General features: G+C 56.3%; 9 protein-coding genes across 9 annotated transcripts; 6 read left to right on the top strand and 3 right to left on the bottom strand.

Moving 5' to 3' along the window:
* Positions 1-568: 568 nt before the first annotated feature.
* On the bottom strand, positions 569-4,404 carry smc6 (Structural maintenance of chromosomes protein 6; the record flags this gene model as incomplete). Its single annotated transcript, XM_066777275.1, has 7 exons — positions 569-1,060; positions 1,119-1,221; positions 1,269-1,925; positions 1,971-2,254; positions 2,303-2,414; positions 2,461-4,244; positions 4,306-4,404. 7 exons carry the CDS (start codon positions 4,402-4,404, stop codon positions 569-571), a joined length of 3,531 nt encoding a protein of 1,176 aa, XP_066633117.1.
* Positions 4,405-4,593: 189 nt separating this feature from the next.
* On the top strand, positions 4,594-5,527 carry SLS55_005832 (uncharacterized protein; the record flags this gene model as incomplete). The annotated part of the gene is made up of 3 exons (XM_066777274.1): positions 4,594-4,734; positions 4,933-5,074; positions 5,133-5,527. 3 exons carry the CDS (start codon positions 4,594-4,596, stop codon positions 5,525-5,527), a joined length of 678 nt encoding a protein of 225 aa, XP_066633116.1.
* A 516-nt stretch (positions 5,528-6,043) lies between these two features.
* SLS55_005831 (uncharacterized protein) lies at positions 6,044-7,425 on the top strand (the record flags this gene model as incomplete). The annotated part of the gene is made up of 2 exons (XM_066777273.1): positions 6,044-6,155; positions 6,236-7,425. 2 exons carry the CDS (start codon positions 6,044-6,046, stop codon positions 7,423-7,425), a joined length of 1,302 nt encoding a protein of 433 aa, XP_066633115.1.
* A 407-nt stretch (positions 7,426-7,832) lies between these two features.
* On the bottom strand, positions 7,833-11,678 carry SLS55_005830 (uncharacterized protein; the record flags this gene model as incomplete). Its single annotated transcript, XM_066777272.1, has 4 exons — positions 7,833-8,220; positions 8,297-8,676; positions 8,735-9,747; positions 9,797-11,678. The coding sequence occupies 4 exons, from the start codon at positions 11,676-11,678 to the stop codon at positions 7,833-7,835; spliced, it is 3,663 nt and encodes a 1,220-aa protein (XP_066633114.1).
* A 1,438-nt stretch (positions 11,679-13,116) lies between these two features.
* Positions 13,117-14,153, top strand: SLS55_005829 (uncharacterized protein; the record flags this gene model as incomplete). Its single annotated transcript, XM_066777271.1, has 6 exons — positions 13,117-13,415; positions 13,482-13,537; positions 13,591-13,650; positions 13,707-13,781; positions 13,836-13,913; positions 13,966-14,153. The coding sequence occupies 6 exons, from the start codon at positions 13,117-13,119 to the stop codon at positions 14,151-14,153; spliced, it is 756 nt and encodes a 251-aa protein (XP_066633113.1).
* A 532-nt stretch (positions 14,154-14,685) lies between these two features.
* Positions 14,686-17,027, bottom strand: THS1 (threonyl-tRNA synthetase; the record flags this gene model as incomplete). The annotated part of the gene is made up of 2 exons (XM_066777270.1): positions 14,686-16,143; positions 16,197-17,027. 2 exons carry the CDS (start codon positions 17,025-17,027, stop codon positions 14,686-14,688), a joined length of 2,289 nt encoding a protein of 762 aa, XP_066633112.1.
* A 487-nt stretch (positions 17,028-17,514) lies between these two features.
* GAR1 (H/ACA snoRNP pseudouridylase subunit) lies at positions 17,515-18,187 on the top strand (the record flags this gene model as incomplete). The annotated part of the gene is made up of 3 exons (XM_066777269.1): positions 17,515-17,639; positions 17,670-17,813; positions 17,875-18,187. The coding sequence occupies 3 exons, from the start codon at positions 17,515-17,517 to the stop codon at positions 18,185-18,187; spliced, it is 582 nt and encodes a 193-aa protein (XP_066633111.1).
* A 653-nt stretch (positions 18,188-18,840) lies between these two features.
* CHO1 (CDP-diacylglycerol-serine O-phosphatidyltransferase) lies at positions 18,841-19,780 on the top strand (the record flags this gene model as incomplete). Its single annotated transcript, XM_066777268.1, has 5 exons — positions 18,841-18,913; positions 18,967-19,024; positions 19,076-19,113; positions 19,168-19,361; positions 19,412-19,780. 5 exons carry the CDS (start codon positions 18,841-18,843, stop codon positions 19,778-19,780), a joined length of 732 nt encoding a protein of 243 aa, XP_066633110.1.
* A 690-nt stretch (positions 19,781-20,470) lies between these two features.
* Positions 20,471-23,547, top strand: SLS55_005825 (uncharacterized protein; the record flags this gene model as incomplete). Its single annotated transcript, XM_066777267.1, has 2 exons — positions 20,471-20,475; positions 20,616-23,547. The coding sequence occupies 2 exons, from the start codon at positions 20,471-20,473 to the stop codon at positions 23,545-23,547; spliced, it is 2,937 nt and encodes a 978-aa protein (XP_066633109.1).
* Positions 23,548-24,903: the final 1,356 nt, after the last annotated feature.

The raw sequence follows: 24,903 nt of genomic DNA, 5'->3' as shown, positions 1-24,903 counted from the left end.
AGCACCGCCCGTCACCGCGCACCCCAGCCCTGTTGGCTCGGTGCGCCCGTCAGATAAGCATAATTGCCGCTGAATGTACAAACCGGCGCTGCAGTGCGTGGCTGGTGCCGTATGCGCCCGCTCCGCTTCGCACTGCAGCGTGGCATGGCCAGCAGACGGGCAAGCAGAACCACGGATACCGACATACAACGTACAAGGGCTTCAACTCACCGACTCTGTTGCAACACTGCCGCCGAACGGGCCCGGACGCGTTGGGCATCTCGTCGCCGTCCGTTCGTATTCATTTGGTCGACGTTTGTCACGGCCATGCAGCATGCAGCTAATTCATCGTTCGCTGGGTATTGCCTGCCTAGAAGATCATGCACGCCAACCGTTGCTCCTGTACACGAACGACCCTTTGCAGACCCTCACCCTTGCCTTGTCCCCCGAAGCAGCAAGACGTAGCCGCCCTATGGACGCCTTGAACGTCCGCGCTATTATAGCCCTTGAACGCCTTCCAATCACCCGCTTTTCCGTGTCCCTCGTATGTCTCCGCGTCACCCGAGACCTTTGGTAGTGTACTGCCGGCCTAGAACGGCAGAGTCGTCTGGCCGCGTTCCGGGTCGCTCATCTTGATGATCTTGACGTCCTGGCCTAGCGACACGTTGCCCATCGCCTGCGGAGTGATGAACAGGAACTGCCGCATGGCAGAACTGCGGCAAGCATCGATGATCATCTTCATGGAGATTTCGCGGTTGACGCTGTCCATGAACACGTCGAATTCGTCCAAGCAACGCGTGGGCGCTCCCATTGCGTCCCAGAGTGACAGAAGAAGACAGACCGTCGAGAACGACTTCTCGCCGCCAGACAATGTTCTCGTCTGCCGGCCTTCAGCGCCAGCCTTTGTGATGTCAGGCTCGACGGCGAGATCAAGCTCCTTGGCTTTATGGTTGATTCTCAGGTCGCCTCGGAACTTTCGTGCCGCAAGGAGATAGGTGAATGTGATCCTCGACCGGTCGGCAATGGTTCGTTTGAAGATGGCGAGTCTAGCCCGACGACTATCCAAAGTGGTCTTCAACATCTACAATTTTAAGGTTAGCGCCAAAGGCCTGCGCTGTTGAATGACAAAGACAACTTACCCTCTGCGCGGTCTCCATATCGTTGATATCTTTCACGGCCGTCTTGTGCGCGGCAATGGCGGAAAAGTGCTCCTCTCTCAGGTCTTCCTCCGATCCTCCGAGTCTGTCATATTTTAGTTGTTTCCTTTATGAGGTCTCTGCAGCACATACCTCTGGTCTTGTTGTTGGATCTCTTGTTGTAGTCGTTCGTATTTCTTACCGAGGCTGTCAACGGTCTCTCCCTGGGCGATGTGTGGCCGTTCGCCAACTACGCTTGCTTGTTCTGACATTTGAGCGATATCTGACTGCAGAACCTCGCGCTGCTGCTGGTAAGATGCCAGCTTCTCACGGGCGAGCTCCATGACCTCGTAAGCTTCGTTCTTCGTGTGCAAGGCAGCTTCTCGATTCGTTTGGAGCCTGTTGACACGGATTTGGGCTTTGCTGAGTTTCGCGTTGGCCTCAGAAAGCTCCTCTTCGATTGCGGTTTGCGCATCTCTCCGCTCACGCTGCTGTGTATTGAGCCTCTCACGCGCTTCAGTGGCATCCTGGACCATGGCGAGATTCGTGTCCTTATTGGCCATAGCCGCCTCCAGCTGGCCCTCCAGATCCTCAAGTCTGCCAGCTTGCGGTCTTTCTTGGTCAAGAGCATCCACCAAACCCTCATAACGCTCCTGTGCCGTTTGCGCCGCAATCCTTGCATTTTTGTGGTCTCGTTCGCGTCTCGTGAGCATCTGACTCGCACGCGTGAAAGCCGATTCTCTCTCTCGGTACTCGTTCTCTGCCTGTTGCAAGTCAAGCTTGTAGCGACGCAGTTCCTCCGTGGCCACACTGCTATTGTTAGAGATATCATATCTCGGGTCACGGAACACTTACTTGAGTCGTGACTCAACCTCTGTCTGCATCCGCGGCAATCTGTTGTTCTGAGTTCCGATGGGCGCCTGTGTGCCACCACCTGAGAGGGCCCAACCGAACCTGACACCGCCTCGCTTGTTTTTGGCCATTGTGTACACCTGCTTGACATTATTGGGTCTTGGATGATTTTCACCTGTGCCTGGGCCCAAAGCGAAATTGTATGCTTCATCGAAATCCTCAATGAGGACAGTTTGTTCGATCAAGTTGTTGATAACCATTTGGTTGCGAACAAGATCGTTATCGAACTGTAGTATTGTTTAGGACCAATCAGTACAACGGGGAAGCCTACTGACCTTTAAAGCCCGCATCCACGTCAGCAACTGAGGGTCGGGCTCATTTCGTGAAGTATCGAGAGGCCTAGGGTTGCCAATGACAATTGGAGTGGTATTGGACTGGTCACGAGGACTGTGTCTGTTAGAAATTGCACCTGTAAGAACAAGAATCAACTCACTAATGCTGTCGGTGCATGAGTTCCCGCAAGATACTCTCATCGTGCTTGCTGGTAACGACAAAGGCGTTGAGCTGCATGCCGGCCGACTTCTCCAGGATGCCGGACCACTCGGGCTTCAGAAGGCGTATGTGACGGCCCATAGGCCCAACAGGCTTGTTGTGGAACCGGGTCTCGTTGTCGATAGCACGCAACAGGGCCGGAAGATTTTGGTCGAATCCTGCCATCCAGCTACCCCGGTTTTTCCGGATCTCGTCAATGTGCCGTTGTTGTTGGCTAACATCATTCTTCTTCTGTTGCAATATAGGCCGGAATGCGTCTAAGTGGGTCTTCGCTCCATCCCGGGCTTGCTCCAAGATTGGAAATCCGTTATGAAGCTCCTCGACTATTGCCTTTTTTTCCTGGGCTACGGCCTTGGCTTCCTCGATTTCCTGGAGTCTTATCCCATGCTCTCCTCCGTCTGCATCATCTTGACGTCGTCTTTCTTCCTCTATGTCACTTTGGATCTTTCCGATGATGGCATTGTCACCTTTGAGGGAGGACTTGATCTGTCGGTGTTGAGCAAGAAGCTCCTGCAGCTCCTCCTTGCCCTTGTTGAATTTCCCTTTGGCAATGTCAAGTCTTTCTTGAATCGGTCGCCTATCTTCGTCGCACTCCTCCACTTTTCGCACAGCTTCTGCAAGGTTGTCCTCAGCTTGAACAAATCTGTTGGAAGCATCTTCGACTTCCGCAGTCTTCTGAGCGATCTCCGCTTCAGCATCGGCGATATATCTATCCACGTCTTCCATTTTGTCCTCTTCGACCTCGACTTGCTTCCAAGCGTACTGCCGTTGCACGAGTGCAGCTTTCTGGCGCATCTGGTTTTGCTTGCCAGCCGCACGCAATCTTTCCTGGGCTTCCTGCCTTTTCTTCCTTAGGACTTCCACGTCTTGGTGTTTGATAGCGTGCTTTGCCTCAATTTCATTCAGATACTCCTCCAGCATGCGGTAGTCTCGGTCCAAGACAGCGAGCTGCGTACCCTCGATGAAGAACCTGTACTTGTCAGGCGGTGTTGAGTTGTTGAGAAACTGGCGGGCCATGTCCTGCGAGAGCACATTCATGGGATTGTCCATTTGCAGCTGGAAGGCGTCGATAATATCCTCAAGGTCGGATTTCTTGGTCGAAACGACCTTCTCTTTCACGTTCTTGATCTTGAACCCGCTCGCGCCATTCCTGTTGAAATGGCGTTCGACGATGATGGAGTTGCCATATAACTCAGGCTTGAAGGCAGACGATCCATGGTTCTTGATCTTCACAGCTAGCTGGGCGAAATCTTCTCCTTCCTTGATGAAACTTTTGAGGCTTTGGCCACGATTGGTCGATGTGGCCTTGGCACCAAGGCAAAGGGTCAAAGCAGTCATGACGGCGCTTTTGCCACTTCCGTTGTGCCCGATGACGAAGTTGATGAGAGGTCCAAGAGGAACGGTGAGATGTGCGTGGCACATGAAGTTGATGCATTTGACCTCTTCGATGATGGCATTTTCCGCGGGCATGTTATCCGTCCGACGCTTGAATCGCTTCTCGACGATGCGTTTGAGACCCGAAAAGCGGGCCTCTTCGTTTCCTAGGAGAAGCTCGACGTCGAACTCTCCCGTCTCCTGGTCGATCATTGATCCGTCAAGGAAAGAAGTGTCGCCGTTGCCATCGAGCAGCGCCTCCACATCATGCTGCTGAGTGTCCGGGAGCATGCTATCGCGTTCGTCATCCTCCGGAGCGTCAGATACCCCAGACAGTCTCTGCCGTTTCCTCTGTGCGGGTATTAGGACATTGCAAGGATGGAGCTCGCGTTCAGGCTCGCAGCCAACTTACAGAGTCGCGGCGATTGCTATGGCCTTCGTCAGCTGACTCGTAGTCATAGCTATCGAGGTCAGTAGGCGCCCGGTGGCGCTTCGCAGGTAAAGGCGCCATGGTGGCCGCAGGGGCGGGAGGATGGGTGGTTGTAAACGGAAGCGGGCGCGTTTGGAGAAGGAAGACGCGTCGGGTGTGGGTGACGCGACGCCACGATCTGCGCCAAGAACTCGCGTCAGCTCCACCCATCCCGCCTTCCAGCTCGGAGCTCCTCCGACCTCGCCATCCCTCACCTCCGCTTGCCCAACAATGTCGTTGCTACTTCCCCGGGCGCTGCGGTCGCCGGCCCTTCAACAGTCAACCAGAATTGGCCTGCGCGCCTTCTCAGGTCTCCCCCAATCGGGCGCACCTCGAGGATGGACGCCGACTCCCTTTGTGACAGAGACGGTCGTATGTGTTCGGCTTCAGAGTGCGTGGATGGAAGCTGACTGAGTAGGGCGGCGGCTGGCACACCTGTGAGTCAAGAAACTCTTGAAAACGAAAGAGCTTGGGCTGATGTTTGGAAGACGACATTTTCTCTCGCCTTCTCAAGGCAAGTGCCAGGTCCCTCTGAAAATGGCAAGAGCTCCATACTGACTGCTCCAACAGGAGCGCATTGTCTGTCTCAATGGCGAAGTGAACGAGATAGCATCCGCATCCATCGTCGCGCAGCTCCTCTTTCTCGAGGCCGATAACCCCGAAAAGCCCATCAACCTCTACATCAACTCCCCCGGAGGCTCCGTCACGGCAGGTACGGGTTGAGGTTTGGAGTAACCATAAGCTGCAAAAGAAATGCTCATTCAAAGTAGGGTTGGCCATCTACGATACGATGACCTACATCCGATCTCCCGTTACAACCATATGTGTTGGCCAGGCAGCAAGTATGGGCTCACTGCTTCTCTGTGGCGGAGCACCGGGCCACCGATTCTGTCTCCCGCACAGCTCGATCATGATCCACCAGCCTAGTGGCGGCTACTTTGGACAAGCGTCGGACATTGCGATACATGCCAAGGAAATCTTGCGGATCCGGACGCAGCTCAACAAGATATACCAGACGCACTTGACCAAGTCGCATACGTTGGAGCAGATCGAGAAGCTCATGGAGCGGGATTACTTCATGTCTGCGGAGGAGGCCAAGGAGCTAGGACTAGTAGACAAGATTCTAGACAAGCGGGATAACGAAGAGAAGAAGAAGGAGGAGTAAAGCTGCGGCAGCGAACCACGCAGGCCGAGGGCAAAGGCAGGGTCTTGAGACTGAGTAAAGTATGCCAAAGAAATCATGAAATAATTATGATTGTTTGGAGAATTATATTGCGAAATCGATTGAATGTGCGGAGAATTGCCGGACCTGTAGCGTCACGGCGCATGGAATGATGCAAGCGGGCTCGGCGCGGACTGGATTGTGCTGCCACACTACCACCGCAACAACTCCCGAAGAATTCGACCTCCCATGCTTATGCAGGCGCAACCGATTCCACGGCGCCTTTCAACCCCCAAATTCCAGCGTCATACACTGAAAAGACCATCTCTGCGGCCATTGAGGGCCCTTGCAACCTCGCAGACCTCCGCCACCACCTCCGCATCTCGACAAAATCCGCAAAGCTCTCCACGCGACGACGCCAGCGAAGAGCGTGACAGATACACGAACGATGGCAACACAACCTACCGCAAGCGCCTTGACAATGGCAGCAGCAAGCGCTCCCTGCCCCTCCCACCCGTCATGGACCCTGTCGCGCTCGCCGCGCGCGAGCGCTGGACCGAGCCCAAGAAGACAGCATCGCGGCCGGAGGACCTAACACCCTTCCAGCGCAAGCTCTACGCCAATCCATACGGTAAACCTCCCCTTATACTCCACCCATGCGCAGACCTGGAGAAAGGACAAAGCTGACTCAAGCCCGCCAAACCGCACCAGCCCACGCCCTCTCCACGCCCGTCCGCGCCGACCGCACCTCAACCGCCCTCCCCACCTTCTTCTACCTCGCCCTGCACCCGACGCCGCACCCCGAGACCTCCGAGTCCTGGATCCTCCCTCTCGAGCTCTCCGCCGCAGCCGACCCCCCGCGCAAATCCAAGTCCACGCCCAACGACACCGAGTCCCAACGGCAGCGAAACAACCCTTCCAACTCCCCAACCGCCTACGTAGCCCTCCGCCGCCAACACCTCCACAACATCCGCCACGTCCGCAAAAAGGACCAATGGCAACAAGTCGTCAACACGCGCGTCCAAGTCAAGATGCGAGCCGCCGCCGAGGCCGGCAGGATCGCCGCCGCCGACAAGAACGCCAACAACAACGACAACGACGACAACGATGACAGCGGCGGCAACGACGACGGCGACGGCGACGGCGATGGTGGTGGTGGTGGTGCTAGCACCCGCCGCCGCCGCCGCAAAGACCAGCCCAACATGCGCCAACACGGGCACCGCGTCGCGCAGCAAACGATGATCTGGCGCGAAGACCTCGACGGCGTCGTGCACGCCCTCCTCCAGCGCGTCGCCTACCGCCGCCTCGACCACGCCTTCAGCCGGCCGCGCGGCGGCGGCGTCCTCGCGCGCATCCCCACCGCAACCACCGCAACCGACCCCACCGCGTCGTCCCTGTCCCTCCCCGCGCGCCTCGCGACGCTCCCCGACGACACCGCCGTCGGCGCCGTCCTCTTCCTGCACCCGCTCACGTCGCCCGCCGTGCGCGACGCCGCGCGCCGCGTGCGCGAGACGCTGGAGCACGGCGACGGGCTGGTGGAGCAGCTGGTCAAGGTGCGGGAGGCGGCGCAGCGCGGAAGGCAGGAGAAGAAGCCGCCGCGGGTGCAGGGCGGGTGGGAGGTGGGCGGGCCGCGGGTGCAGCCGGGGGTGCTGTACGCGCCGTTGGGGTACGCGGGGGTGCGGTATCGTCGCGTAGGACGAGAAGAGGAGGAGGGAGAGGAAAGGGAGGTGCCGGTGTACGATTTGGCGGAGCTGTTGGGGGAGGAGAGGCTGCGCGAGCTGGTCGCGGGCACGGCGTGGGAGGGCGAGGCCGCCGTCGTGCTGAGGGGCGAGAGGAGCACGACCATCGGCGTGCATCATGCGTTGATGCAGTTGCAGGATTATGTCATCGATACGGTGTAGAGAGGGGAAAAGTTCCTTCCCCACGCTTCCGTGCGGCACGTGGCCGTGGCTCTGCTGAGGGAGGCAATTTCGTTTTTTTTTTTTTTGTTTTTGGCAGAAGTATGCTACCAGACTATACTAAGAGAGAGCAAAGAAGCAAAAAGGCACGGCCGCGAAAGATTTCGATCTGATGTCCGAGAAGTACAACCGGAGCGCCTAGCCTGCTTTCGAGGGAGGAAGAAAGCAAATCGACGAGTCCACGTGAATCCGTGCAGCAAAGGGACAAAGGAGCTAGAAGAAAAAAAGAAGTAGAGAAAGAACGCCTAGACATAAACCATTATTCGTGCAGCACCAGATGGCAAGGACCTGAGAGACCCCGCTCCCTCATCGACCAGCTCTTTCAGTTTTTTCCTTTGTATCGCGTCCCCTCAGATCCTGTTCAACGGATCAAACCTGATCTTGAACAGCTCAATCTCCCTCAAGCACACGGCGGCGGCGACGTACTTCCAGCTGCGCAGCTCGCCGACCCTCTTGTTGACCTTGCGCGCCTCGGTCATGCCGACGGCCAGGCAGGCGATGGCGCGGGCGAGGGCCTCGTCGCGGTCGCCGTCGTCGCCCTGCGTGATGCGCTCGGCGGTGAAGGTGACGTCGCGCTCGAAGCGCGCGTTCATCTCCATGGTGCGTTCCTTAGTGCGGCGGTTCTGCGCCCCCGTGCTCTTGCCGATGATGTTGCCGCCGAAGACCTCGAGCTCCGAGAGCGGGTACTGCGGGTGCGTCGAGTAGTCGGACATGATGTCCAGGAGGTTGGATTCGTAACTGGAGGAGGGTGGGTGGATCGTCAGCGGTCGCCCATTGCCTTGCGGGCCTGGAGATTGGACGGGAAGGAACTTACGTCTCTTTGATGTTCCTGGCCAGCGGCTTGTACTCTTCCCATTGGATGAGCGCTGTCTCGCGCTGCACGTAAGCCCATACTTGGTCCATGAGATTCATGCCTCCCAGATGGCTTTTTGTCCCCGTCGCATGCCTTTGCATCTCTTGGAAGATCTTCTTCTCGTCGATCGAGCGATACAGTTGGCCGAGCACGCGCTCGCTTTCGTAGTAGCGGAACGTCTTGTAATCCGGGTCGAGCGCGCCGACAGCGTCATCCTCATCCAGGTCATCCTCCTCGTCTTCTTGGAAAACGGCACCTCTCTTCTCAACGATGACACGCGGCCCACTAGCCATAAAGTCAGGGCGGATCATGTCGTTACGAGGAATTTGGCTCATGTCGACCTGTAGAACAGGTCAGTCATCATGTTACAAGGGAGGTCGTTTCTTATGGTTTTCTTACTGGAATACCAGTTTTGGAAAAGTCCACCGCGGTTGAGGCCAACTCTGCCAGCTTGAGGCAATCAGGATCTCGCGTGCCGTTTGGCCGCCGGTCAGCCAGCTGCATGTGAATGTTGGAAATGCGCCCAAGCTGATCCGTCTCCATGAACTTGATGAAGAATTCCGTAATGTCCTGTTTCTCGACATGTCTCCCAATATCAAGAGGAGGAACCTTCTTGTAATCCGCTGGCATGTACGTAATCCTAGGCATCAAACGCTTGTCGAAGATTACGTTGTAAAGGTCGCCATCGAGATCACCGCCGCTGAGCTGGGACGGGAGGTCTCGCTGCCCTCTAGAACTGAAGACAACAACATTCGAAAGGGCTTGCAGAGGCGAGTCATCAGGTACATCGACTGCGCGGGCCTTTTGTACATCCCCGGGGTGCATGGCGGGAGAACGTGTGACGATAACCTCGCCTCCACAAATGACTGTGCGCTTGGGTTTCCCGTTGTCCCCCATTCGCTCAATCACGCAGTAGATCTCGTCTTCGCCCAAGAATCCGGTCTCGTCCATGATACCATAGAGTGTCACACCTCTATCAACGAGAATTCGAGCGCGATGTTTGATATCACGCAGCTGTGACAGCGCAGCGATTTCGACAACATGAGACAAGAAATCGTCCTCGTTGAAAGAAAAGTCCAGATCGTCAAGCATCCGGACCAGATAAGGCATCTTCGTGGCTTGGCCAACTCGAACGTGCTCCAAGAAAGAAGCGGCATTGACGGGAGATTTGGTAATTCGGCGTAGCTGTTCAACCATGTTGCTTTGAAGTTCCAAGAAAACGTGGTCAGGAACACCGAGATCTTCGAGTATCTTGATAAACTGGCGATTCAGATACATCGGCAGAGGTTTGAAATTTGCACCACAGATCTCAATATTCCATGTGCCGGCGCCGTGGAACTTGACCATGGATGGCCGAAGGACCAATTGCTCTCCCGGCAGTCTGGAGTCCAATGAGACAACACCTTTGGCACCTGGTGATGGTTAGCTTCTCTGAGCAGGGGACGGAAACGCAAGTCCTACCTCCGAAACGTATTTGAAGACAAGTCGGTCTCTGCCCACGTGCTTGCTGGTATTCCTTCCACACTCTCTTCAGCAATTTGTAGGAAATCTTGCCGACTCCGTCACTGAAGATGCACTTCTGATCGTTGTACACATCGTTGACCATCTGGATGATTTTCTCATTGACTGTGACGGTACCAGATGTATCTGAAAAGGCTTGGCCGATACGTGCTGCACACTTTGCCGGAGACCTGATCTTTGAGAAGTCTCCCAGGCCTTTGATGACTTCAGGAGCGGCGATCAAACTAAGTACCTGCACAAACGGCGACATGAACCAGCAGGTTTGGGAGCGCAGGGAAGAGTGGGAGAAGCCTAGAAACTGGAAGCCGTGTCCTCCGATGTTAATCTCGCCGTCAAGAACCGACTTGAAACGGGTATGGAAGATCTCGTAAAGACTGGTTTTCGGTTCGTAACGAATGGCGTCTCCGTCTTCATCTCCAAATTGCACTCGTATGAAGTGGTCCGTATGTTCCGGATACTTGCGAAGAACGCGGTTGCTTACTTCAGGTTCAGGTCCTTCCAGGTAAGTTCCAGCAGGCGTGATGACCACCCGATGTATCAGTGCGATATGGTTGTGCCGCGTTTTGACGTCGTAGATGGAGCCTTCGATTTTGAAATCTTTCGCGTTTTTATCCAATGCTCTGGCCAAGAAGTTGACGTCGAAGTTCTCCGGGTCCAGATGAGGCCCAGGAAACTGGATTTGTCGCGCGAGCATACGAATGGCCATGGCGGTTCGTAAAGGCCCGTACCGGCTTGAGAGCCGCTTGATTGTTGGAAGTAGAGAGACAACCTTTGCGGGAGGCAGATATGCATTCCTTGCTAGCCGTTCAACCTGGAATTTGACGGAGTATTTCAGGTTGCCGAACTGGCCTTGTGCGTAGATAAGTTCCTTGAGACGTTCAAAGTCCTGCTTGAATGTAACATGAGCTTGCGTATACGACGTCGGAAGGCTAAGTGCCGGAGGCATTCCTGGGCTTTTGCGGAGCAGGAAGTCGAGCCTGGACACATCGGAAGGGTTCGAAAGCGTGACCTGGTAGACGAAGCAGCTACTTATGACTAACTCGTGCGACTCGTCAATGGCCGAAACTCGAGTCCGATCGTACCTTTGATTCCGACGGCTGTTTGGAGCGCTGATGCCTAGGCCGCTCATCAGGCCTTCAAGGCCGTCTTGAAGATGATAGACGCGCGGGGCGAACTTCAGGGTGAAGGTCACTTTGTTCAGCTGTGAGCAGGTGACGGCGGTATCGATGCTCCAGTACGGTATGTCAACTCGACAGGTGGAGGTGACCCAGCCGTCTGCGCGTAGTACCATGGCCAAAGTTCTTTTACCGAACATGAGAGTACCCCGCCTCATGTCCTGGAAATGAGGGGCAAATGCTGCCTGGGATCCATTGTAGTCCCAGACACCACACCAAAGACATGAGAAGTCAAAGGCCCTCTGCAACCGGGGCCGTTTCAGCACGATCAGAGGCTGATCAGGTGGGTTGTCGGGGTTTGGGAGCCGTCTGGCTTTGCGATTGGCTTTGCGCAGTAGTTCCTCCTCTTCATAGCGCAAAGCCTTGAGAATGATGTCGTCGGGCTTGTATGTACCCGCGCTGCATTTCAGAGGTTTGTTGATGAACAACAAAGGCTCAAAGTCAACAAGCGATTGGGTCGGGCTGTACTTTTTTAAGAATAGCTCGGCTTTTGCCGAATCGGCGACGGTGAGGATGGCGATTGGTTTGTTCTTGGTCTTTTTGCAGTTGAAGACGACGATGGCGAACTCCTCCAGCACGGGTTTGAAGAAGTCGCGCAGTGCAGATTCGGTGGTCTGGACGGGAATGCCTCGGACGAGGATGTCCATGACGGTGACGCAAGCGGGGCCGGCGCCTTCTTGGAAACCCTCCGCTTAACGGCGGGTGGCGAGAATGGGGATGCCCTCTGGGATCTGAGAAGAGCCCCGGATATGAAGCAGAGGGCCCAAAGTAGCAATCGCGAGAGCGGAGACAGTCGAGGGATTACTGCAAACGCGGCATGTTGCATATGAGAGAAAGCGATTGTGCCGACTCTCCGACACCGTCGAGCGTGGTGCGCAGAGTCGCGCGAATAAAACGGGGACTGGGTGAGAGAAAGCGTGCGCGAAAATTCAGATGGCCTCTTGAGATGTCGCGCGACCGAAGAGAGTGTTGCGGCGAGCTTGTTGGCAGGCTGAAGGTGAGATGCGGACGGTAGAACGCGTGCTGGGATGAGGCGCGAGGACACGGCAGCTAGGCGGCAGGGTTAGGGTTTGAAATACGAGGCTAAGTCATGGCCGACTGCGACTATGTCGTGGCCGAGCAGCAACGGCAATGATTGCGGCAAAAGCTGGCCACGTCTTACCCTAGCTGTGGTCCCAGCTCACGGCTGCGTCAATGAAGACTTGACACCAGCAAGAGATTCCCTCATGGAGCTCAAAGTCAACGACAATGATTTAATGTTGTGGTTGAATACTATTGCGGGTGGTCGAGCCTCGGGTTCCAGATGGACAAACCCTGCGCCATGTTATAGAGTATAGCATGAACACTCGCGGAATTTTTTAATCCTATGATTGGAGAAACAAGTACTCTGAAATATTCCAACTCATTCAAGGCATTGACTCGAGTTTCCGACACCTGTTTACAAGTCTTGTATCTTTTTCTTCTGAGGGAGCTTCATGGGAAATTCGAATTATACTTACGAGCATGTGCAGTAATCATTCCGACTGCGGTTCCCAAAACCTTGTATCTGGGTAGATGCATGGTGTTGAAGAAGAAAATACGACAACGAATGCCGCAATGCTATTTGAAGGTTGACAAACAACTATTCGCGTAAAAAAAGAAAAGTTACAAATTGCAATGCTCGGATATGGAGATTAAGCTAAACCAAGATATTTCTCCAAAGGCTTGGATATGACTCTGGCGCATCTATACTTAGTGTTTCGGTGGATGTGGGCGCCTGTTTCATCTTGTTTCCAGTTCTCGCTTTCATTTCGTTTACCATGATCGACCCGATTTCTCCGCCAGTGAGATCATTTACGCTTTCAGAACTCCGTCCATCCCAAATCGATTGGTCACAGGTTATGCTTAGCTGTGGAGCGGCGTTGCTTTGCTGATCTTACCACTGACGGCCAAATGGCTTTCTCCACCAACGCGGGGTGACCTGACACGAACTCCCGTGGACATCCTGAGACTGTATCACGCCTTTAATAGACTTGTTTGCCCGTATACTGCTTTCACCTTCTTTCCTTACCGATTACCGCCCGCGCTCAGCATTCCACTACCGAAATGCACTCCTCATCCTACACTCTTACCGCGCTTGCTCTCGCTATGCGAGCTGCAGCCGGCGGCCTGGACGATTGGCACTTTGGAAACATGTTCAGCGTCGGCCCTGCGACTGGCGACGCCTACATCACGAAGGCGACGTACTCGCTGGTCCCGCCGAACGTCCCCTGCGGCAGCGTCACTGAGAACTCCAACGACGACCCCTGGATGTCCATCTGGATCGGACTGGCGCAATCACTCACCGACGATGGCACCGATCTGTTCCAGCCGCTCCTGAACTGGTCTCCGGACCAGGAATCAGCGTAAGTGCAATCGAGCTGTCCATATGTCGTGATGTTCGGAGTGGCTTACGGAGTCTGCTCGTACAGTGCTTGCCCAGGAACAGTGAAAGAATGGTGTGTCGCTGCTAGCACCTACACGCCTGGTAAGTTGTTTCTCCACGTATCTAAGCAACCTCCCTTACTGACGACAGTCCAGCCGGTCAGGTTCAACAGGAATATCAGGCCGTGCCTTCCAAGGCACAGCTGGATTTTGAAGGTATGCTCCCACGCTCGGAAACAGCCTATCAGCAACGAAATTGACCTGTGTTGTAGTCGACGTCGACAGCTCCAAGAAGGTGTCGCAAAAGGTGTGGACCAACGGAAAGCTCGTCTCCGAGCAGTCCGACAGTACGTCTTCTCTCGCCACCTTGAGTAATTAGACATCATCTAACCCTGTCACAGCCAACAGCGTCGCACCCCTGTGTCTCTACTCCGGCAACGAATGCTACAAGGGTACCTGCGGAACCCTGGCCAGCTACTGTAAGTCCCTAATGAACTCACACGAAGCTTCGGAGTCTGACAACATCCACAGCTTGGAGCAACCTCACCATCGTTCTCAGCGCGGCCGACAAGGCCTTCGGGGAGAGCTTGATCCTCACGAACGCCACCTCCACCGGCCTGACCACTTCTGACGACGGCAAGACTTGGCACGTGGACTCGATCGACATCAACAAGGACCTCTTCTACTACGGCGTCGACCAGAGTGACTGCTCGCCGTAAACGCTGCGAGTGCAGTGGGTAACCCCGAAACCGTTGATCGCTGAGCGGGTATTGGCGATCGTTTCCTTAGCATCCGTTCGACTGATATATACTTACTTTGCGTTCGTAATATCTACGGACCCTTTGTACATAGACACTACACTACTTTCTTGTCAAATTCTTATGGGAGACAGTCATACGCCCGAGTAAACCGCGGAAAGTTTCTTCCCACGTGTACCACGGAAAATATAGCACGTCTTACCCTCGCTTCTATCGCAAACTACGCTACGTGCATGAAGAACTTGAGAACTGCCTGACGCTGTTTACAGCAGTACGGGATTGTCTTATTGAGAGAACAGTCATAGCAGACATGTTGCGTTAGAGAGCACGTTGATCAAGAACCAACAAATTGTCCAACAAACCATTTACTTCATGCAATTGACATTCCTCTGTGCTAACATCTTTTCTTCGTTATCTAAGCACGCACTGCGTAACTCCAGCTCCCCCCCTCTGATGAAAAAAAAAATAATATTTTGAATCCACATGACAGCATCTAGAGGGCGGAGGCCAGAGCCCTGTTCTCCTTGAGAGCCACCAGCTTCTCAATGGCCGCATCCAGATCGACGAGCTCACCTCTCTGCTGGGTGGCCTGGTCGTCGCGGTTGCGGATGTTGACCTTGCGCTGCTCCTTCTCCTCGGCGCCCACGACGAAGATGAAGTTGTACTGCTGCAGCTGGCCCGTGCGGATCTTCTTCTGCATCGTGTTGCCGCTCACGTCGACGTCGACGTGCATGCCCTTGGCGCGGAAGATGGCCTGCAGCTCGTGCACGTAGTCGTTGACCGCCGGCATCACCGGCACCACCAGGATCTGGCGCGGGCTGAGCCAGAACGGCCACTTGCCCGCGAAGTGCTCGGTGAGGATGGCGATGAAACGCTCGTAGCTCCCGTAGATGGCACGGTGGATCATGACGGGCCGGGCGCATCCGGGAGTGACCGGCTTCCTAGCAGCCTCCATGACTTCCTTCTTCGGTTCGCCCTCCTTCGGAGCCTCAGTCTTGGGAGCCTCGGCCTTGGGGGCGTCCTTGGGCTTCTCGACCTTTTCGGCGCTCATGTACTCCAGGTTGAACTGCTGGGGAAGCTGGAAATCAAGCTGGATGGTAGCGCACTGGTGGTCACGCTTGAGCGCATCCGAGATGGTGATGTCGATCTTCGGGCCGTAGAAAGCACCATCACCGGGGTTGAGCTCCCACTTCTCACCGCCTTGCGCCGTGAACTTATCCAAAGCAGCCGTCAGTTTGGCCTCGGCGATGTCCCAGGTCTCGATATCACCAAGATGACCCTCGGGACGGGTGGAAAGCTTCATCTTAAAGGTGAAACCAAACTTGCCGTAGACGGTCTGAAGGAAGTCGAAAAGGCCGTAGATTTCCTGTTCAATCTGTTCCTCGGTACAGAAAATGTGGGTATCATCCTGCTGGAAACGACGCACACGGGTCAGGCCGGTGAGCGCACCGGAGGCCTCGTTACGGTGAAGAACACCGAAATCGGCAATCCTCATGGGCAGTTCCCTGTAGCTACGTTCCCTGTGGCCGAAGAGCAGGCAGTGGCCCGGGCAATTCATGGGCTTCAACGCCCACGGATCCTTCTCGACCTCAAAAGTAAACATGTCGTCCCTGTAGTGCTGCCAGTGACCGGAGCGCTTCCAAAGCTCGGCATTGTACATGTTGGGAGACTGGACTTCCTGGTAACCACGTTTCCAGTACTCATCACGGAGGAAGGACTGCAGAGTGTTGAGGATGATCGTACCATGGGGCAGGAAGAAGGGAGAACCCGGAGACCACTCGTGGAAGAAGAACAGCTCCTGTTCCTTGCCAATCTTGCGGTGGTCACGCTTAGCAGCCTCCTCAAGGTACTTCAGGTGCTCCTCCATCATCTTCTTCTCAGGGAAGGAGACACCGTAGATACGCTGGAGAGAGTCGTTCTTGGCGTCTCCGAGGAAGTAGGAGGCAGAGTTCTAACATATTTCTTCAGTACTTTCATCTCAATGTTAGCTGCAGCATGTCATACCTTCATGATCTTGAAGAACTTGACCCTGCCGGTGTGCGGGACGTGGGGTCCACGGCAGAGATCGATGAGAGGACCGCAGCGGTAGACAGTGGTGCTGGTGCCATCCGGGATCTTGTCCTGGATAATGTGCTGCTTGTACTTGTTGGTCTTGAACATCTCAAGCAGGTCCTCCTTGGTAAGGGTAAGACGCTCAAACTTCTGCTTTTCCTTGATGGCCCTATCGGCAATCTTCTCCAGAGGCTTGTAGTCAGTCAATTGGACGGGCTCGCCGCCGGGAAGGGCCATTTCGTAGTAGAAACCATCCTCAACGGGCGGGCCAATGCACAGGTCGCAACCAAATCTCCTCTCGGCGGCCTCTCCGAGGATGTGGGCACTGGAGTGCCAGAAGACCTTCTTGCCCTCGGGGTGCTCGAAGTCAAGGAGCTCGAGGCTGCAGCTCTTCTCGAGCGGGCGCTCGAGATCCCACAGCTCGCCATCCACGCGGGTGATCACAGTGCGCTCAAACAGGGACTTGCTGATGCCACGTGCAATGTCGGCCGGCGAGGTGACCCAGGACTCGCCAACATGGACCTTGCCGTCGGGCAGGGTGACGTTGATGGGCTCGCGGGGCTTGGCGGCCACATCGGCATCGTACTTGGCCTTGAGTTCCTCGAAGATCTTAATCCGGTGGTCCAGATACTCAGGTGGGGGAGCGAGTTCCAGCGGGCGGGCGTCGCCCTCTTCACCGCCCTTCTTCTTGTCCTTCTTGGGCTGCTTCTCCTTCTTGGGCTGCTGCTTCTCGCCGACGGCCAGGTTCTTGACGCCCTCTACGGCATCCTTGACAGCGTCCATGGTGAAGTAGGCGGGGGGTTTGCGATCAATTGGGGGAGGGGCAGAATCCACGTCTGTCAAATAAAAGTCGACTTGTCCACTTGAGTCACTAGCGTGACTCACCGCGCCGAAGCCGGGGATTAACCGACAGCCGGCCGCCGCCTGCAAAAATTCCGTGGACGCGAACACCGCGCCCGCGCTGGAGCTGCTTCACCTGCGACAACCCTCTCCCGCTTCCGATACCCACCAACTGCACAACATGTCATTCCGAGGAGGCTCCCGCGGCGGTGGTCGCGGCGGTGGAAGCTTTGGCGCCCGCGGCGGCGGATTTCGCGGCGGCCGTGGCGGAGGTTTGTGGGCCTGCGCGCTGGGGAAAAAGTCGCAGCGATGCTAACTTCGGGGCGTTGCAGGTCGTGGTGGTTTCTCGCAGCCCATGGGCCCGCCTGACCAGGTCTACGGTGAGCATGCTGCCACTCAATGGCCGGACGCACGCTGACAACGAGCAGAGATGGGCTCCTTCATGCACGCTTGCGAGGGCGAAATTGTGTGCGAATCGATCAACACCAAGATCCCCTACTTCAACGCTCCCATCTACCTCGAGAACAAGGCAAGCACGCACGCAGGAGATATGGGGTGATCAGGAAAATTGACTGGGTTGCAGAGCCCGATCGGCAAGGTCGATGAGATCCTCGGTCCTCTGAACCAGGTCTACTTCACCATCAAGCCCCAGGAGGGTATTCAGGCCACCTCCTTCAAGCAGGGCGACAAGTTCTACATCGGCGGCGACAAGCTCCTGCCGTTGGACAGGTGAGAACGGTCCTGAACAGGTCGCGGTGGGACAAAGATTGCTGATGGATTTTGTCTGCAGGTTCCTTCCCAAGCCCAAGCCCCCGCCTGGTAAGGATTCAGATTCGCTGTCGTACCAACAAACATCTAACGGAATCTTAGGAATGCCCAAGCCCAAGCGTGCTGGTGGATCCGGTCGTGGCGGGCCAGCCCGTGGCGGTCGCGGTGGCTTTGGCAGCTTTGGTGGACGTGGAGGCCGTGGCGGTGCTCCGCGCGGTAGAGGCGGACCCAGCTTCGGAGGCCGCGGAGGCTCGAGGGGAGGTTTCAGCAGCGGTGGTTTCGGCGGTGGCCGTGGGGCTCCTAGAGGAGGTGGCAGGGGCAGGGGCCGCTACTAGTCGATGACGGCCTTTGCTTGTGCTTTACGGCTCATGGGACGGCGTTCGCGGATTGGGAGTGGCTCTTTTCTCTGTACGAATTTTCCAGACGGTGACTGTCTGAGGGGTTTTGGGTCTAATGGAGCGAGAAGCTCCAGCAACAATGCAAAAGTTCATCCGAGTGATTCACAAGCCAAAATGCTACGAACACAGCAGGTGACAAAAGAATTAAGCTCCTTCGACGACGCTACTACCTTTCCTACATAGGTAGTTTGATCCAAGATCCGGACGCATTTGCAAGTATACAAGACTCGCATCAAGGTCCGGATCTTGGATTCAACTACCTGAAGTATAGTGTAATATGTTTGAGAGAAGGATTCGGGTAGGCCCAATCATTTTGTCCCCTGCTGTGCGTACAGCCCTGTGTGACGGAGAAACCTGTGTGTAACTTGTTTGGGAACCTGATGGTTTAGCGCGGCCGGCGGAGGAGCGACAAGCGATGACGTTTCGGTCTGGCCCGAGATCTTGCTGGCTGGAAAACAAAGTGTCGCTGCACAGCCTCTTGCATCCACCACCTTCACCCTCACAACTCACCCTACCGTCCCTAACGAGCGCCGCCGGCTCAGACCTTCACGCAACCTCTTATCTCTTTTCCCGCATCACTAGGTGCCATCATGTCGCGAAGGAGCGGTACCGGAAACAGCGCCGACAAGGACGGCAGCTCCACGTCGGTTGCTGAGAACCCAAGTGCGTTTGCACGCGTCGCGGGCTCTGGGAGATTGGCGCTTACTGTTCTACAGGCTTGGAAAAGCAGAAGAGGCTCCTCTCTGCCGACTCTGGCCATTTCTCGCTGATCAAGTAGGTCTCCGCTGCGCAATGGCAAGGGCGACCATGAGCTAACCAGCGCAGGGCCTTGCACCTCGCGGATGTGATCACGGAGCTGAACGGTAAAGCCATAGCCTATTGACGGCGCGCTCACTTGGACTGACGGGCTGTAACAGGATTTTGCGGTGTCATGTCCGTGTTCTCCTCGATGCGTTACTGCCTCGGCGACCCGAGCGACTTTGGCAACCTGTGGGCAGCTCTGGCCTTCATGCCGTTCGGCCTGTTCTTCGACTTCATGGACGGCAAGGTTGCTAGGTGGAGGAAGAAGGCGTCGATGATGGGCCAGGAGCTCGACTCCTTGGCAGACCTGGTACGTGTGAAGGACCCGCTGTTCTCTACTGCTGCTGATGCCCAGTCCAGATCTCCTTCGGCGTCGCCCCCGTCTGTTGCGCCATGGCTATCGGCCTTCGCACGCCCGTGGACCACCTGCTCCTGACTTTCTACGTCCTTTGCGGCCTCACGCGTCTCGCGCGCTTCAACGTCACGACCCAGCTCGTTCCCAAGGACGCGACGGGCAAGGCACAGTACTTTGAGGGCACACCCATCCCCATGTCGCTCGGTCTCGACAGCATCATGGCATACTGGGTGTACAACGGCTGGATTCTGGACGACGTGCCGCTTGGCACGGCGCTGACTGGCACCTCGTTTGAGTTCCACCCCGTCGTCGGCATGTTCTTGCTGCACGGATGCCTCATGGTCAGCAAGACGCTGAGGGTCCCGAAGCCGTAAAGGTTCCAGGACCCGTCGGGAAAAGGTTGGTTATGAAGGCTAGACCACAGCAGGGGATGCCGACGAGCACTCATTGGGGCAACGGCGCACGGAAGCGGGTTGTCCATGTAACGAGATAATGAGGTAGACAATTGAATTCATGACCCTGCACGCGCTGCCCCTAGTGATACGACTGCGACCCAATTTTATCTGGGCGATGATGAGCACGAGTGCGGGATGATTCCTAACGGCTGAGTAAAGGGCTCGGCTCGCGGCTAAAGAGGCTGTGGCGCGAGTCATCGGCAACGGAGCTGGCGGCCAGTGAGGGCTTGGGCAATTCATCGGTGACGCAGTCATGTGCCCGTCCGGCCCAGGAACTGCGCAAACGCGGCAATTCGGGGCAGCTCCACTGCCGAGCTTGGACTTGGGCGGGCCCTGCAGAGGGCCACAGGCGCTGCATGCGTGCCGCCTCATCAGTGCGCGGCCGATCCCCGTTCTCCTTCGCGGAGAAGCCTGAAGCTTTCCCCGCCTTTTTGCGATGCTTCCGGGGTCCCGCACAACCAACTTGGCAGCTGGCTTGCCGCCGGTTGGGACTAATGGCGCGGCGACGGACTACGTCGTAGCCTTGCCCTCGCTCTCTTCTCCAACCTCACCGCGTCCGCAATCTCTGACTCGAATAAGATCCGTCGCTAGCGCCCTCTGAGACACGGTATGCCGTCCCTTGTGCACGCCTGCCGCGCCGGAGTTGACAGGGCCCGCTCCGGACGCCCGCGCGACGTCGCTGCCGACTGCCTGTCACTCCGCTGCCTCTGCATTGTCACTTCCGGCCGTCAAACCTGCTGACACCCCAATGCAGGATTCCATTGAGCACAGCGACCATGTCCGGCAAGCAGCGGCGAGTCTACAAGTGTACCACCTGCGCCAGGGTGTTCAAGAGGAGCGAGCACTGCTCGCGCCACGAACGCATCCACACCCGGGAGCGGCCCTTTGCCTGCCAGTACTGCCACAAGAAGTACGCCCGCAAAGACTTGGTCACCCGCCACGAAAAGACGCTGCACTCCGAAAAGAGGAGACAATCCATTGCAACCGCCGTTCCCGATTCTCCCGCTTCTCAGCGGTCCTCGGAGTCGACTGAAACCATCAATGTATCAATTCCAAGCAACCCGTCCCCCCAACCCGATCTCACGCAGCATTTCGAGCCTGAGAACGAGGCCCGGCAACAGGTTGTCCTACCCGACAATTTCGCGCCTGTTCCAACCTCGGCAGAGCTCTCTCCGCATCAATTGGCCGTCACAGACGCCCGGCGGAGCTCGCAAATCTTTGTTCCCACGGACGTCATGTCGCCATCGTTTGCCTTTGGTAACGCGGTCGAAGCTCTCTACCCGAGCCCGCAGAGCTGCCCCGAGCAAGCACCAGGCAGCCTACAGCCATGGAGCGAGCCAATCATGACGCTTCAGGACGTACAAATGCAACCCCCTTTCATGCCAATCGATCCGCAGCTGTGTGATCCGCAGCTCGATATGATGAGCCCAAAGCGTAGCCGGAGCTTCCAGGCTGCGGTACCAAGCATCGAGTCCCGAAACGACTCGATGGATGCCACGCATGAAACGATGAGTCCACCAAACAAGCGCCGGAGAAAAACAATCCACGGAGGCCACACCATCGACACTCATCGAGCTTCGCAGCGGGACTGGCATCATGAACTCGATTCAACGTCCATTGACATATTTCGGGACTTCTGGTCACCTCCGGAGCCGCCATCCGATATGGCACAAAATAACATGGACTCTCTGATCACTCCGGACAGCCTGGAATTCTCGATTCCCATTGATCCCTTTCTGACAAGCAGTCAGGATCAGAGCGGGTCTTTGTTCGACTCGACCTTTTCTTTCAAAGATCCATCACCGAGTTGTGGCGCCGTCAACAAGAAGGCTTTTCCTGGAGGATCCAACGAGAGCATCCCTGAATCACCAAAGCTGGTGATAGATCACAGCGTTTACTTGAGCATCTGCGCAGACCTTCAGGCACGAACGAAAAAGGAGGACTGGGATGGAAGCAAACCTCCAAACGCCAAAGAAATGCAAAAGTTCATCGAGGGCTATATCAACTGCTTTCATCGGCATTTCCCAATCATCCACTTCCCCTCGATGAAGTTGGAGTCAACACCAAGCCCCTTACTCTTGGCAATCTGCTGCATTGGGGCGTTGTACCGCTTAGACAGACGACGCGCAGCCATCCTACATGAGCTTGCCGGTCCGTTGCTGCATTCTGCTATATCCACGTGTCGCAAAGTGAACTCTTCTTCACCAGCGCCTTTGTGGGCAGTGCAGGGAAACTTGCTCCTCGCCATGTATTCGGTGTTCAGTGGAAGGACCGCTCTCGTCCACTCCAGCATAGAAAGGAGTGGCATCTTCGTTGCAGAGTATCGCATCAGGCGAACACATTCGGCAGCAGATCCTGACAGGAGGAGCGCCACTTGGGAGGATTGGGTCAACAAAGAGTCCAGCAAACGAGTCCTCTGCGGCATTCTCATCCTGAGCAACCTCATCTCCGTGGCTTACGGTACAAGCCCTTGGTTCTCGGTTGGCGAGGACTTGCAGGTGGAGCTTCCGGCGAGAGACGATCTCTGGGACGCGAAAGCAGCTGGCCAGTGGGCGGACACCAAGAAGGAAATACAAGAAGGGCCCCTCAATACAGTGCGGGAAGCAATGTGTAATGCGCTTTCCCAAACCCCATCGGAAGAGGAAGAGCACCCAGCAGCTTCAGGCGGCTTCGCAGGCCTCGTCGTCGCGCACGCCGCAAACATCCACGTCTGGCACCTCTCGCAAATCTCCCAATGCCTCGGCGGCGGCGGTGGCACATCACCCATGGTCTCAGGTAGCCCTCACGCCCTCTTGCTCGCAGACGCCGCATCCTCGATCCAAAAGTACCAGCACGGCCTCAAACATGGCGGCGGCGCCCGCAACAGCAGCAACAGCGACGACGGTGAGGATTACCGACACCCGCACCACCACCACCACGACAGCAGCAGCACGCAGCAGCAACCCAGCGGCTCTTCCCCCGCCTCCTCCCTCGTCTCCAACACCAACGCGCTCCTCCGCATCGCCGGCACCCGCCTCTCGGCCGCCGGCGCCGCCGCGCCCGCGTTCGACCGCGCGGTGCTGGCGTCGGACAGCGACGCCGTCGTGTCTGCGGCCGTGGAGGCGTACCTGCGTGCGCCGCTGGAACTCGCCACAACCTCGACGACGACCAGCAGCACCACCAGCACAGCCGCCAGTAGCCATGGTACCCGCAGCAGCAGCAGCAGCAGTAACAACGCATCATCATCATCATCATCATCATCACCATCGTTCGCGACGCAAGGCGCCAGACAGGCGTGCGACGGCTTCACGCTGCCGTCCAAGGTCGGCTGCCCGCCGCTGCTGGTGCGCAAGACGGCGGCGTTTGGGTGGAGCGTCGAGCACGCGGTGGCGTGGTGGGATGCCGGCCTGTTCCTGACAAAGTGGGTGCATGGGGTGCAGAAGATGCAGAAGCAGAAGCAGACGACGACGACGACGACGACGACGACGACGATGAAGCGACAACAGCAGTCGTCGTCGTCGTCGTCGGGTGATGGGGAGGTTAAGGCGATTTTGAAGGAGGTGGAGGCTTGTTTGGGGGAGATGGAGGTGGAGTTTGATGGTGGTGGTGGTGGTTTGGAGGAGGGCAGGAGCAGTTTGGCGGCGGCCGTGGCGAGGGCTTGCGCGGGGTTTTTGTCGGATACGTGGGTTTGGGGTGGTGAGTTTTGATGTCCCCCCCCTTTTCTTTTTTTTCTTTTTCTCTCTCTTTCTTTACTTCCTCTCCCCCTCACCGGTTGGGTTTATCGTCTGTGCGGCTTGGAGGCTAATGATGGCTGTTGCACAGTGACGCCGAGAATGGGATCGGTGCTGATGAAATTGGCGGATGCGTACGAGAAGGATTTCGAGGTGGTGAGAAGCTGAGGGATGGGTTTCTTCACTCGATCGGACGGAGGGAAGAGGATGAGATGAAAGAGAAGAAGAGAAGAAGAAGACTGATCCAGCATCGAGCTGGTGGGTAGGCCGTGGCGGAACTAAAGACGAAGGAAAGAATAAGATGTGAAAAGAGACGGGCGCTTTGGAGTTGGTGCCGTACGGTTTGTGTGTTCCTATAGTCCGTACAGTCAAGGTAGATAGGTCAGTCTAGAGGTCCGTACTGGCGGTCGATTGTCTCTCACGGCCTTTTCTTGTTGACTATCATGCTGTGCAACTTTTGATGTGGTTGAGAAATGTTTGAGCAAGTCGAGATGAAGAGGGAAGTGGGATGGAGTGGAACTCCTTTTTATGCGGGGAAAGTTGCTGCCTGTTCTTACTTGTTTTGTTTTTGTCGGTGAAATCATCATCACCAACAAGACCCCGCGAACGACGAGCGGGGAACTGAACGAAATCTTGGTGGGTTGCGGTTGGAATGTTTGTGCCCCACCACGAGTAAGTAAGTAACTACCCCGCACACATTCTTGTCCCCAATGCTTTGCCGCCAGTCACAACGCGATCGTTGATGTCTCCGCCCCCCGGAAACAGCAGTCGCTCACTTCCGGACGCTCCGATCGGCGAGCGATCCTGTCAGACGGCTTGCCGGATCTGCGCCGAGTGGGGTCATGGTTCGCGGGAGGGTGGTACAAGAAGGTGGGATATATATACTTGTGTAGCTGCTCCGCACCCGTCTGGACAAGATTCGTGCTACCTGTCTCGGTCCTTTACTTTTCTGGATCGACGTCAAAGAATAACTTATCCCTCGTTTCGAAGCCCCCTCCGTATCATCCATCGGACTCGTTGATAAACGACACGCTCCGCCTTCCGCGCCCCCGCCCAGATCGACGATAATCGAAAAAAAAAAAAACGCAACTTCTGGATGATGGATACCGCAACCGCAGCCGCGGCGACGATCCAGCATCCGAAACTGGGAACTGTGCGAGGCAAGGCCGCCGAAGATGGCAGCGGCATCACGCAGTTCCTGGGCATCAAGTATGCGTCGCTGAAGGATCGCTTCGCGCCGCCGGAGCTGGTGGAGGGGGATCCGGAGGGGACGGTGGAGGCTAGGGAGTTCGGGTGAGTTTTGTGTGTTTTCCTATGTGTTGCGAGTAATTC

This window comes from Diplodia seriata (genome assembly GCF_021436955.1).
Source record: "Diplodia seriata strain FDS-637 chromosome Unknown scaffold_5, whole genome shotgun sequence".
Classification (NCBI taxonomy): Eukaryota; Fungi; Ascomycota; class Dothideomycetes; order Botryosphaeriales; family Botryosphaeriaceae; genus Diplodia; species Diplodia seriata.
The sequence above is the reverse complement of the archived record's forward strand: the minus strand, read 5'-3'. Positions and strand labels throughout refer to the sequence as shown.